Genomic DNA, 13,847 nt, shown 5'->3' on the forward strand with positions numbered 1-13,847 from the left:
TCCACATCATCTATATCTCCCAGCTCTATGCCACCAGATTGGAAGGTGCAGCTTCTTGAGGAAAAGGTTAAATTCTCCCAATTTCTGGATGAAATCACTTACCGGGTGCTGAGCCCTGCCAGTCTAAAGATGTTGCGCGGGAACCTTCCCGAGCCAACAGTGTCTTCAAAAGGGAATCAAACAAAACACCACAGCAATCCCCAACAGTATGAATTCAAGGACAATCATGACAAAAAGCAAGAGAGGTGCAGGCCATGGGACAAATGGGCTGCCCAGCATAGCAGAGCCAGCAGGAAATCAAGAGAGGCAAGACCCAAGACATGGCACACGTCAGTGGACAGTCCAGAAAGAGGGTCAGAAAAGCAGCATGCAGATCCCCATCGGGAAGGTGCCCGTCCTAAAGCCGAAGGCCCAATTTACAGTCGGGTGGGGGGCAGCAATGATTCTGAAGGGGATGACAAGGCTCCGCGGGGGGGTCAACACAAGCCTCAACTCCACCAGTTGCCCCATGTAGAGAGCAGAGCCCTGCAAAAGGACAATATGGATAAATCAGGGCTGCCAAAGGTTGAGATTCCCACCATTCGTGTGGAGGGTGAGAAAACACCTTTATCACAAGTGACTGCCTTTTCTATATTATCACAGATCAAGGTATGTCATTGACAACATTTCTTTGACTTTACCCCCTCCTCAGATATTGATATTGCATTGAAGAAACGATCTACTACATTCTACAACAACAATTTGGCCTGAATACTATTGCAATATTCTTTTAGAGATAAACTAAATGTTCTAGAAGTAGTTCACTAAAAATGGAAAGGTTTTTATTTCGTGCTTTATTTCGATAGTCCACTTTAGACGTTCAACTAACTATAAGTAAGTTTACAACTGCATGTCAGGTCTACTAACCCCAGTTTGTAGAATAAATTGACATGTACCTGCAAAGGGGACCATCAAAATAAAGTGTTAGAAGATATTTAGCTGGTCACAATGTTTTAATTGTATGGAAAAGAGCAGCTCAGAGATTCTTTAAAATATTCTTATCTCACTGTTCTGGTGTTCCCTAAGAATATTTTGCTCTAAATGAGCGTTTACTAAAAACCCCCATCACCAATTGTCACTTCTGCAACAATGTTTCATGAACCTTTGTTCTGCTGTTTTATCTTGATCTTGATTTTCATCCATCAACAAACAAATATATAATTAGTCTTTAAACAACCAGCGTTTTTACAACCTTTCTCTACATTAGACAAATGTTTAAAAAAAGCTTTGCCTCTTTCTGCTCTGTGGGATATGGTGGACATTTAGCTGGCAGAAATAAACAGGATGTCAGACTAATTTCATAGCTTCACTAGGCATGTGCATATTGACCTGTTTGGCAGTAAGCACAGGGTATGATGTCAAATGCTTCAACTGCGTCACTTGCTTTTTTATTGCAACTATGGAATAAATTATCCAACAAGTACAGGTCATTAAAAAAACCTGTAATATTTCATTTATCCCTGCCACAATTTATGTCTTGTTTTAATCGCAATGAGGTTACTTACTGTATGTCAACTTTAAAACAATTAGAAAACACAAAAGTCTATCCATCAAAGCTGTTTCCTATGTGTGCAATAATATGAAACTGCTTTATCACTAGTTAAATGTGGGGGGGAAAAACATTGTTTTAGGAAGCTTTGACATTTAGAAATTGTTTTACAGGCGCACAAAAGATCAGTTCACACTCAAGTCTTGAGGAAATGTTATGTTTGCCTTCTTGGTATAAAAGACAAATATTCAGCAGTGTGGGTATTAAGAATATGTGAAATATTTATTGTAAAATGCAACTCGATTTTTATGTGTAAGAAGATATTTAGTGTGCACATACTAAATTAATGCTCTTTTCTTACAGGAGTCCTTATCAGATGCTGACAGGATCAAGTAAGTTTATTTTATTGTCCTCATTGTAATGTTTTAATTTTTAGTCTTCAAAAATTGTCATTAACATTGTCAGTCAGTTGATTGGCAGTGTATAATTCTTTGTTTCAATACTCAATAATAGATTGGCCTTGTATTATTTGACAATGCACTGAAGTGTTCAAGTGTAATGTGGCATTAACCAACTAATCTGACCCTGATTATTTATTGGCTCTATGCATTGTATGGCATGGTTGGCCAAGAGCCAATCATGTGAGAAGACGCCTGTATGAGATCACTAGCTGATTAGCCTAGAAACTTAACAAGGGTTCGGGTGAGTCCCAGGCTTATGGGGGTAACTGGGTGACTGTCAGAATGACAAGCTGTTGGCCGATAAGAGAGAGTGCCCAGCTGACATCAGAATTCCTCTCTTCTTCGCACTACACCTCAGGTGCTCAATGGGATACTAGGTCGAATCCACTTTGATCAGTGACATCTTGCCATCTTTCTAGGCTTACAGGGATTCCAAGGCTTTTAGGCTCCAACACCAAAAAGCAGGTGCACACAACTAGTGACGAGGCTCTGCTTTCAACTCAGGGGCTCCCAATACCTCTGCTACATTTTTCCCCATGTACTGCATTAGCTTTCATGTTCTTTTCCTGTTCTGTGTCCCCTTTGTTGCTGCTTTTCTCCCATTGGAACTAAAGCTATAAAGTCAGCACCTTTCATCCGGTATAGCTTAAAAGTTATACTAATTTTTAAAGCCATTCCTCAAGTTGCCACTCCTCAACATCAGCACAAAGGTTGTGCTAGTGAGAATACTCTAGGGATTTGTAAATTTTTTTTAAATTATTTTTTATTTCTTCTAGTCGGCTACCTAAATGAAAATTTTATAGAATAGAACAGTGGTTCCCAAACTGGGGTACGTGAGGTGGCAGAGGGGGTACGCGAACAAAAAGCTGAATTTTGCCGTTAATTTAATTCTTCCCTACCTTAAAATAGCATTAAAACCGATCATGTATTTTCGAATAGGCACAATGCCGTAACTACATTACATCCAATTAAAATACCACATCTTTGCGATCAAATCTGACAGCGTCCATTTCCACGTAAGCGGCGTGCATATGGGTGCATATAGGTTGCGTGCAGTGTCTGCAAATCCAAATATCCACACAACAGCTCAACAAACAAAAGGGTAATATTAAGTGATGTTCTTCACAGTATTGTCAGTATTTGCTCTATTTTGCAATGAAAGCAACATCAGAATTACAACACAACGGTGTTTTGAGAACGAATCTGCGTCTTTGAACGAATCATTTGTGAAAGTCATGATTCAATGATTCATTCATAAATACAGCCACTTGCTTCATTGAATGAATGACTCGATGACTCACGCATTAAGACAGTGACTTACCGCCATCTACGTGCGGATTTAGTATTTAAAATAATCACTTCACATTTTTAGCATTGCATATTTCTCTATTTCTCTATTTATTTAAAACAGTAATAATGTTGTAAAGGTATTCATAAACATAAAAAAAAAAATGCACTAGAATATTTCAATTTAGGGGTCAAATATTGAAAATTTACTACTATAACAATGCACTAACATTGATCAATTTAAAAGCACAGCTTTTCAGAAAGGGTTTCATCCTGCAAACTGTCTTCACAGCTAAGACACAGTATAAAACAGTTGCTCAGTTACACCATTGGACCCATGCTAGATTACTCCCATGTAGATTGGCTAACAGACTCGGTGTTCCCTTCACCATCTCACTCGTGATTCCAGCGGAAGCATGCAGGACATGGTCAGGCAGGCGGATCTATTGATTGGCCTAGTTGTCTGTTTGATGGGTGGAGAGAGCTGAACGGTGGATGCAGTCTGAAGATGGGTTTCTCCATCATGTTTCCACCTCCCTCTGGGTGGAAACCTCGAATAAAAATGGGCTATTGTTGAGGCTTTTTGTAACTCACAAAAAAAGCATTGTGAGTTTGTTATAATTTACTTTCTAGAGTTTTCCAACAATTCCAGACATGCAAGAGAATGCCTGTGGATCTGACCACTCTGAGAGACCTATGATATAGTTGCAATGAGCTCTTTACTTTACACTTTAACTGGGCTTTCCTGATCACACACAATTGGTTCTGTTCAAAACCTAGTGAGCTGCCTCTCTGTCTAAGGATTAGTTCACTTCTGAATGAAAATTTCCTGATAATTTTCTCACCCCCATGTCATCCAAGATGTTCATGTCTTCAGTCAAAAAGAAATTAAGGTTTTTGAGGAAAACATTCCAGGATTTTTCTCCATATAGTGGACTTCACTGGGGTTAAATGGGTTGAAGGTCCAAATGTCAGTTGCAGTTTCAAAGAGCTCTACATGATCCCAGACAAGGAATAAGGGTCATTTGTCATTTTCTAAAAAAATAAAATAAAATGTATATACTTTTTAACCACAAATGCTCGTCTTGCATTGCTCTGTGATGCGCCACGCATTACGTAATCACATTGGAAAGGTCACGTTTTTCCAGTGTTTTTACATTTTAGTGTTATAAATACAAAATTTACAATACAAATATTGTATGTTTCAGCACCTTTGTTTTGTGTCTTTGAAAGTTGCGTATTAATACCTGCATATTAAAACAATGGGACCAGGCTGCCTGATTCAGTGATGTCATTTTTGCCACATTAGGGACACAGGAAACAGAAACAAAGGACAAAAGGAACTTCTAGTTCAAGTCCAAACATTGAGCCCAGTCTGTATGTGACTGAAAGGGCTTTTTCGGGTGTTTTAGAATTGCTACAGTATAAGAGAGCATGTGCACATATCATTTCTATGGATGTACTGATATAAATGCATATGATTATATATGATTGTTGATCATTTAATTGTAATATACTTTCATTAAATATCTATAGATATTCTAAATCAAAATGTTATTAATTTATAATACTGATCTTATAAGTATATATTCTGTCATGCTTTGTTCAAAAGAGAGACGCTTTGTAATGGTGATGCTGTTGAGAAAACTCCATCGTGAGATTCATGGTGCTTGCGTTGTCATGAATAGTGTCAAAAAACAGCCATGTCCCACTCACTCATAGTTCCTGTCAGCCTCTGCTGACATTTCTATTCATTTCATGAGTCTCAGAGCCATTTACAAGAATATTGGTTTCTGTTAACACTCCATATAAAACCTCTCCAGTTTCATATTTACATAATTCAATTTGTCCATTTCGTTGGGATGTTTTATGTGGAGGGAGCTGTTTTCCTTCTACTATCATCATCACATAGAACAAGGGCAACTGCAGTCACATGATCAAGACTATTTGACACAGACCAAAACATTGACTAATGTTTTTGACCATTTGACTACTCATAGTTCTTCAAGAACTGAACTAGTCTATTTTTCAATTCAAATGCACACGTTCAAAAGTTTTTTTTTTGTTTTTTTTTAATGCTTTAAAAGAAGTCTCTTCTGCCCATCAAGGCTGCATTTATTTGATCAAAGTTACAGTAAAAACAGTAATATTGTGAAATATTATTACAATTAAAAATTATTAAAATGATATTATATTATTACAATTACAATTTAAAAAATCATTACTCCAGTCTTCAGTGTCACATGATCCTTCAGAAATCATTCTAATATGCTGATTTGCTGCTCAAGAAACATTTTTGATTATTATCAATGTTGAGAACAGTTGAGCTGCTTCATATTTTTGTTGAAACGTGATGCTTTTTTCTGGATTCTTTGAATCAAAAGAACAGTATTTATTTGAAATAGAAATCTTTTCTAACAGTTTTGATGAATTTAATGCATCCTTGAAATGGAATGAATGAATGAATTCATTAATTATATTTGCATTATCAGTTATGTGCTACTCTTGGTCAGTGAAGTTCAAGATCTGTTTTTTTTTTTCTCCACTAACTGCTTGGCTCATGGTTGAGAATCTCTTTGCTATCCTTGAAAGATCCTTGCTACATGCCTAAAAACAACATATGGGGATTCAGAAATGTGTGACCGACAATTGGAGGAACTTTTTTCACACTGAATGTGGCAGTCCTTGTCAATTAAATAAAGTGGTGGATTTTCTAAACAGATGTTTGCACACAAAAACCCACAATGTGCGTGTGCCTTACACATTTAATTTAGCATCTTTTATGTCATAAGAATAATGAAAACAATTAAGCAAATCGTAGTAAGCTGGATGGTTTCACATGCTCTTTCAGCAAGTGTTCAGAAGTGCTTTTGGGGAATGTGTGGCACGTCTCTTAAAAGCACATGCTCACTTTGTGCTTTTTACATTTAGCTACTTTGTTCTTTTGCTCCATTTGTGCTCTAAACATGGGCCTGTGAACAGGCAATTTGCCACTAAAAAGAGTTACATTGGTGTATTTATAGCTTAAAACCCCTGCCCCCATCTAGGTCTATAGCATAAATCATTGATGTTCCTGACTCTCTGCTTTGCTGTTGCTTTCAGCAGTGTCACGTTGGTAGATATGAGTATTGGTCTGGGCATGTGTTTTGAGTTTCATGCTCTGTTCTTCTTCACTCTAAACTGGGAAAGAATCTAGAAAAGGTAAAAATGTTGCATATTCTTAGGGAATCTCAAGAGTCTGTCAATGAAAGGTTTGATGTCTGTGAGCTTTTGGATGTTACAATCCCTCATTTATGTAGCACTTGAGATGCTGTGTGGATTTTGATTCCCACTAGTCTGTCTACTTTCACTCCCCATCTGATGACACAGTGATTGAGATTTGCAACCCTGATTCTTTTTTGCCACCACTTTTTGTTTCTTTCTTTTCAGAAGCATTTAACTATTTCATTAGCTGTCACTCTTTTTATCAAGAATGCCTTTTTTGGGGCTGAGAGTTGAAGACTCAACATATTATCCTATAGTAATGCACCAAAACATTTTTTTTTTACTGAAATATCGAAATAGAGAAATTAAAGTTTCATTTTACCAAAAACTGGAGCTGAGTTTGCATCATTTTTTGGTCAGTTGAAGGTGAAGTGCGTGCACACTGCTAATATATTTACCTATTGTAGCTTATCTACGTTGTGTGTACCAAGTACATGATGCCAATAAACACATCATCCGAGAAGTGTTAAGTAATCATCCCTTTTTCAGTCAATGATATTTGCCCTCCAGAACTATTTCTATCCATTTTCAGTTGCCGGATTTTTGGTGCATCACTTTCATCTTAACAGTAGTTAGTCAGCACAGCTTTTTTGTTGCATTGTACACATTGACCTCTTGCAAAAAACGTACATGCAATTCAATGTGCTGTCCCATTTGTTAGCGAGTCGCTCAAATTACAGTGAATTGAAACACTAAACCATAATAATGAGTATTTAAAATATAAATTAAGTGCTCAAAATTAAAGCTGCAAGCAGTGATGCAAGGGCTCTCGCAACCGGGCTCAACGCCACCCGGTGGCCTTAGGAAAACAGTGAACAGCAGGCGATGTTTATTTAATTGGATAAATAGAGGAGAAATGTGAAGTCATTTTGATGCACCACACTTCCTGCTGCCAACAGGTGGCACTTTGACTATTACTGAATTTTGTCATGTAGATGTCTTCAGGCCAGGACTGTTATCAAACATGTGAAGTTTGAGGCAGATTGGACATTGTATCCCTGAGTTAAAACTACTTTCATGACGTTAATTGCATACATTAGCACTTAGCCAAGTGTTTCATGATTTAACACGTTTCTAACATGTTTGGTACATTGTGTCATATTTAAAACTGCAAAAATTTTGCAGAGAACATTCAAAATATCTCACTTCCTGTTGGGTTTTCAGATTTTGCACCCAGGGGCTTTTTTGTAGGTATCAGGCTGTTACATGTCTACTGAATTTCATATTTGTACGTGAATTGTAGAGTGAAGGACGCTTAATTTAAATTTTGTAGGTGGCGCTATTGAGCCATTTTGCCACACCTAATTCTGAAACCCATATCAGACGTAAATTTTCACCACTTCTGACTCGTGTGCAAAGTTTCATGAGATTTCAAGCATGTTTAGGCCCTCAAAAATGTGATTCATTTCAGGGAAGAAGAAGACAGAGATTGACAGAGCAATTACAATAGGGTCCTCACACCATCGGTGCTCGGGCCCTAAATATGCATATTATTATAAATTGTAAAAGTTAAAGAGACCATATTTTGCCCTTTTACAGAGTCTTGAATACCTCCCACTGGAATGACTGTGCTTTAAAACTTTACAGAATTTTTGCATGCTTAAACAGCAACATTACACACTAAAGAAAGATGGCTCCTCTTTAAAAGAATAGGTCATCTTTAAATCAGAGTAATTATTTCTGAATATTTGTCCACATGACAACATGCAATCAAAGAGACAGATTTGGTTGTAATAAATAGTGTTTTAACCTAAACCCAAGAACAAATAATTTCCACATTAGGCCTCAAGTCTAACTGGTCTCATTTGGACTGTGGATTTGAACAAACCTCTTCCCATAAGTCTTTTGCAGTATTGTGACAGCATTCAAACTCTTGAGCATCTCGTCTCAACACGTGCCAACCTATAGGCCAAATATCAAACAAAGAGCCTTTATGAGAGAAACAGTTGAATTTTTGTACATAGACTGTACAGGACCACCCTGTTAGTCACTAGTGAGGCTAGTCAGGCTTGTAAAGGGTCTGAGTGTGTTTGAATCTTGCGGCCAGACTGAGGCTAACTGCCCTGATTGGTGGAGCTTGTCTAAACTCCCATCCTTGCACCACAGTTTAATGACTCTTTTGTGCTTTCTTGCGTCAGGAAGCGTAAATGTCCTGCTGCTCAGGCTTTAGCTGGTCCTGATAAGATTCTTCATTTTGTGTTAAGCACTTGATGATAGAATTGTTATGAGAGCAGGTTTAATTGTAAGAGTTGATGCTGTGATTAGCTCTGTGGCTTATTGACTCTTTGTTTCTGTAAAATGACTTTTTTGAGTTTTGTGTTGTGCTTGGTGTAATTATGCCAATTAATTTGACTGAAGAAGCTTCCAGATTACTATTAATCCACAGTAATTAAATTATATCTTAATATTTTTTCATACAGTTGACGTTATTTGTCTTATAAATGTTTTAATAGGTTATTTTCAAAATTTATTGATAAAGATACAGGCATATATCAAGTAGGTTAATATTAAATGTTAGGCATGTAACGATTCACTCAACTCACGATTCGATACGATTCACGATACTGGTTTCACGATTCGATTTTCTCACAATTTTTTTTTAACAAAATGAGATTTAAATGAGAAAGTGTCTTTTTATTATTTCTCAGACAAAATGCTGTATATTTCTTTGTGAAATTGAAATATCTTTATAACAACTAAATTGAAATTTTAAAACAAATCCTAAATCAAATAAATAAATAAATAATACAAATAAAAGAAATCTCTTCATATGAGTACATGAACAAGACGTTTATTTGCTCTATTACAGGCTGAACTATCTGTAGCCATTTAAAATTAAAGGCAACCACTGCATTTTAATCACAATCCCAACAAAGATGCTGTTTGAGCAGTTTTTAATTTAAATTAGATTGTATAATTTTTAACATCTGAAGCAAAAACAGAATGTTCAGACTTTAGCTTTGTGAAAGTATGCTACATAAAACTTCATAAGAGCAGAAGGGCTGCATGAGAACGCAAATTCACTGTCTGACAGCATGTGGCGCTTATGGAACAGCGGCAATACAGCGCTTCCATGGTTACCGCTCTAAACAAACAGTGCTGTGCGCTAAAACTATTTTAAAAGCCATTGTATGGAAGTAAGATGAAAAGAAAATACCATCTAAACTTTTCTGAACACAGTCAGTTCTCCTCAGCTATACATTCATATAACCCCCCCGCCCCCAAATGTATCGCGATTCATTTAGCATCTCAACCGACTTGAATCGTCACATATTTTAATCGATTTTTAACCGGTTCCAGATGCATCGTTACATCCCTATTAAATGTAATAATTGCAGTACAAAATCTAAATCAAGGCATGTTTTAAACTGTTTTTCTCTAAATGAACACAAGAAAGAATGGCATTACATGGTAATAAACTGCAATTTTAGCAAGATATACTTTTTATAAGAAGTATTAATGTATTAAAAGTACATTCTGGGACACAGTGATGACACAAATGAATCAGTTTTGAAAAAATTCTTTCATTTTTAAACTGTTGTTTTTCCTAATCAAAACGGTTTCGAAACGTTAATAATACAGAAGGAACGCTGGAACAAAAACGTTAAAATACCGATTCTGCTCGGAGTGAAACGATTGAATTTTTTTTCTTTTTAAGCCCTGGCATTAACTAGTTTTTTGTAATTTGATGGAGAGGTAATATAATACCAAGCATAGTGTTATAAGTGTACATACGTTTTTAAAATAATGAAAGTATAAAAAACTTTACGGGATTGCAGGATTTACGATATTGAAAACTCGTCACTACAGTCTGTGAAAAGGGTCTATAATGTAAGGATGCATGAAGCACAACTTTCAAACTAAACAGCTTTATATTGGTCAGTGTAGCGAGTTCATGTGTTCCAAGTTACCTTGCAAATTTGGCTACTGTAAAGAGAGAAAGTTGCAATTATTTTGCTTTTCCTGAAATGGGAAATGTTACATTAACCTGTTAGCTGCTGACGCTAGGACTGCAACGATTAATCGCGATTAATTGTTTGCAAAATAAAAGTCTGTTTACATAATATATATGTGTGTGTTCTGTGTATAATAATTATGTATATATAAATACACACACATTCATGTATATATTTAAGAAAAATGTTATATTTATATATAAAATATTTGTTTATATGTAATATAAAATATATGTAAATATATATATTTATAATACATGCATATATTTCTAAACTTTATACCTGTATGTGTGTGTATTTATATATACATAATTATTATACACAGAACACACACATATATATTATGTAAACACAGATTTTTATTTTGCAAACGATTAATCGCGATTAATCGTTGCAGCCATAGCTGATGCCTTTGTGTTTTATTACATCCATTGAGGCTTTTAGTGCAAATATGTAATAATTCGGATAAAAGCTTATGGGTTATCATATGTCATCAAATATCTTTAGAGATCAGTATTTTTTCAATTTTTACCCAAAATAGGGCAATGTGAGCAAACTCTCACATTTAATTTTTATTCATACTGTACACCGGACGGCGCCTTCATGCAGAAACTCCACAAGTGAGACTCATAGATTTAAATAAAACTTATGACGCTCCAGGAAAACCCTAATATGGACAAAGACATCCAGCTATCGCTATAGCTGAATAAAATGCAGATATTGACATTAATCATGAAGAATTAACACACCATTGCAACAGTATATGGATTATTTGTGTTCTTTAAGCCATTTTGTGTATTTTCATAAGGATAATGTGTATTTATAAAGCAATGCCAATCTTCATAGCCTTTATCACTGTATAGAATACTATAAAACAATATAATTTCTGCCTCGTTCTGTGATAAGTGCCACATCAGTCCACAGAAGGAAGTTATTTCAAACTGATTGCATTAAATGTAATTCTTGCTTTTCTATGCAATCCTGCAATTCTTCAAAAAAAATGAATTTGACTGATAGCATTATTTTATTTATTTATTTTTTTTACGATTTCTATAGATATTACGATATATCGTTATCGCTAATTATTTTGAGCACTATAATCGAGTAGTGAAAAATCTGATATCTTGACAGCCCTAGTTTCAAGTTTAACAAACTTGAATGCAGAATAGCATGGGAAAATGTCTTGTTTCACGCGAAATTACAGATCGTGCTGATTTGTGCGCCCCTCCTTCTGAAAAGCACAATGTGCTCTGATTGGTCAACTGGGCCAGTGTGTTATGATTGGTTAAGCGTTTTTAAGCATTTTTGTGAAATCTCCCGCCCCTTACCATAACCGTGAGTTTCAACACCCTACTAACTAACTCAACCAGGCCCCGCCCCTTTATTTTGTGTATGCCTTGAGTGGGAATTATTTAAATGAGGAATGTTATGACATCACGTGTTCGTTCATGAAGAAAACTCAAGACTACAATGGAGGCATTTCAGGGAGTTCAGAAACAGTGACACTGATACAGAGAATAACTCCCGCTGGAGGGACTTTGTGCTTTGTAACTTTGCAGACCTTTTTACACATTAGAGAAAGATGAACGTGTAAAAAAAAGCATAATAGGTCTTCTTTAAAAAATATAGGATGGTGGAAAAAGATAGTTTTTCCCCTCTAGTATACATAACAATAAACGCAAAATGAGAAGTGAAACATGGCATTTGTGTGGGTATAGTGATGAGATGGCAAAGTGTGACTGCTGGTACACAGCAGATGTTCTGCATCACTGCAGCTGCCCGTTCAGCTCAGCACAGAGCCAGCTGCTCACACACACACACACACACACACACACACACACACACACACACACACACACACACACACACACACACACACACACACACACACACCTGTACTGCTCCTAATCACACATTCACACACCTGCATGACTAAACCTTAACTCGCTCTCAGTAGGCACAACATTTAGCCTAATGTTGTACTGCAGAGAGCCTTTTAATGATCGGGCTTAGGATTGTTCAGTGTTTTGCACACATATAGTTTTCTTTGTATTAGCTTCAGCCTCCCCAAGCCCCATTTTAACACCTTCAGATTGCTTAAAAGTGTTGTGTATGTGGTTTTCTTTGGAGTAATTGGCAGCTTTCAGGAGTGTTGGCTGGGGTGTAGGCTGACTGAGGCATCATTATGTGTTTGACACCTTCTCCCTCTACATTGGATGTAGGATGTGAAAGCTCACATAGCTGAGGTGAACCTGTAGTCCTGTAATAGAGTCTGTAGGGTATTTTGTTTATTGGCTGCCATCTTAGTTTTGCACTGTTTTTCTTTCTTAGGCCCTGTTTCACCTGGTATTAAGAAGTGTTTTGGCCGATCGGATCTCAAGTAAACGATGGAGACACTGTTTACACCTGGTGTTTTAATCAATCTTTTGTCCACTTTTAACCACTTCTGTCCTGATTTCTTCGAGGGAGGGTAAATGTATGGGCTTTTTCAGATCTTTCGATCTATTGGACGGAATAAGCTCAGTTTAGATATTAGCGTGAAAGGAGACGACAGGAAAACACCCAGAGGGCAGCAGCTTTTGCTTCTGCTCTGACAGCCGCAAGACCACGCCAAACGCTGTGTCTGTTAGAAATCAGGAATGGTGAGAGAACATTGTGCTTGGTACATTTTTAGTCTTCAAACCAAACTTGGGTCTTCAGCCGACAAAGTTTAAATCCTGTCTGGCTAGTAGGGCTAAATGATTTGGAAAATAATCTAATTGCAATTATTTTTAACAATATTGCAATTGATATTTAATATGCGATTATTTCTATAAGCTCTTTATCTTCTGTATTATTCAACAAAGACAAGCAATAAATCATTGTAGCAGTTGGAATCTTTAGTCTTATTAATAAAACCTTTTTATTATTTAATTACATATGTAATTATAAGTACTTCTTAAAAATACACATTAAAAAATTTAATCAATTGCATGTTAAGAATTTTAAATAAACTACTATAAGACAGGGCTTAGATTAAACAAGGATTAGGCCTTAGTTTAATTAGGACATCTAAGTAGCTTTTATAAATGTGCCTTAGGAAAAAAAGTAACATCACTAGAGTGCCTCTTGAGACAAACAATGGCACTAATATATTTTAAGACATGTCAGTGCAAGTTGTTTTCAGTTAAAATATCTCAAACATTTATTTTAGTCTGGAACTAGCTTAAGCCTTGTCTGTGAAACTGGGGGAAAAGCTACTAAATAATAAAGGGGGCGAAGTTACAAGCAATAAACAAACAGTGCTTTCAGTATTTAAGAGTATTTGAACTTTTCCCTTTCAAGAGCTGTGAGTGATTTTTCTCTTTCTCA

General features: G+C 36.3%; 1 protein-coding gene across 12 annotated transcripts in view; it reads left to right on the forward strand.

Annotated features, from left to right (window-relative positions):
- Positions 1-13,847, forward strand: part of tjap1 (tight junction associated protein 1 (peripheral)) — a 149,202-nt gene that overhangs the window by 93,772 nt on the left and 41,583 nt on the right. For 8 of the 12 annotated variants that reach the window (XM_067386792.1, XM_067386791.1, XM_067386793.1 and 5 more), the window contains one exon: positions 1,892-1,920. The exons of the other annotated variants lie outside the window; for them this stretch is intronic. In XM_067386792.1, coding sequence (XP_067242893.1) covers positions 1,892-1,920 — 29 coding nt within the window. The remainder of the gene's footprint in view (positions 1-1,891; positions 1,921-13,847) is intronic. 12 annotated transcript variants of the gene reach the window in all.

This window comes from Chanodichthys erythropterus, chromosome 5, assembly GCF_024489055.1.
Source record: "Chanodichthys erythropterus isolate Z2021 chromosome 5, ASM2448905v1, whole genome shotgun sequence".
Classification (NCBI taxonomy): Eukaryota; Metazoa; Chordata; class Actinopteri; order Cypriniformes; family Xenocyprididae; genus Chanodichthys; species Chanodichthys erythropterus.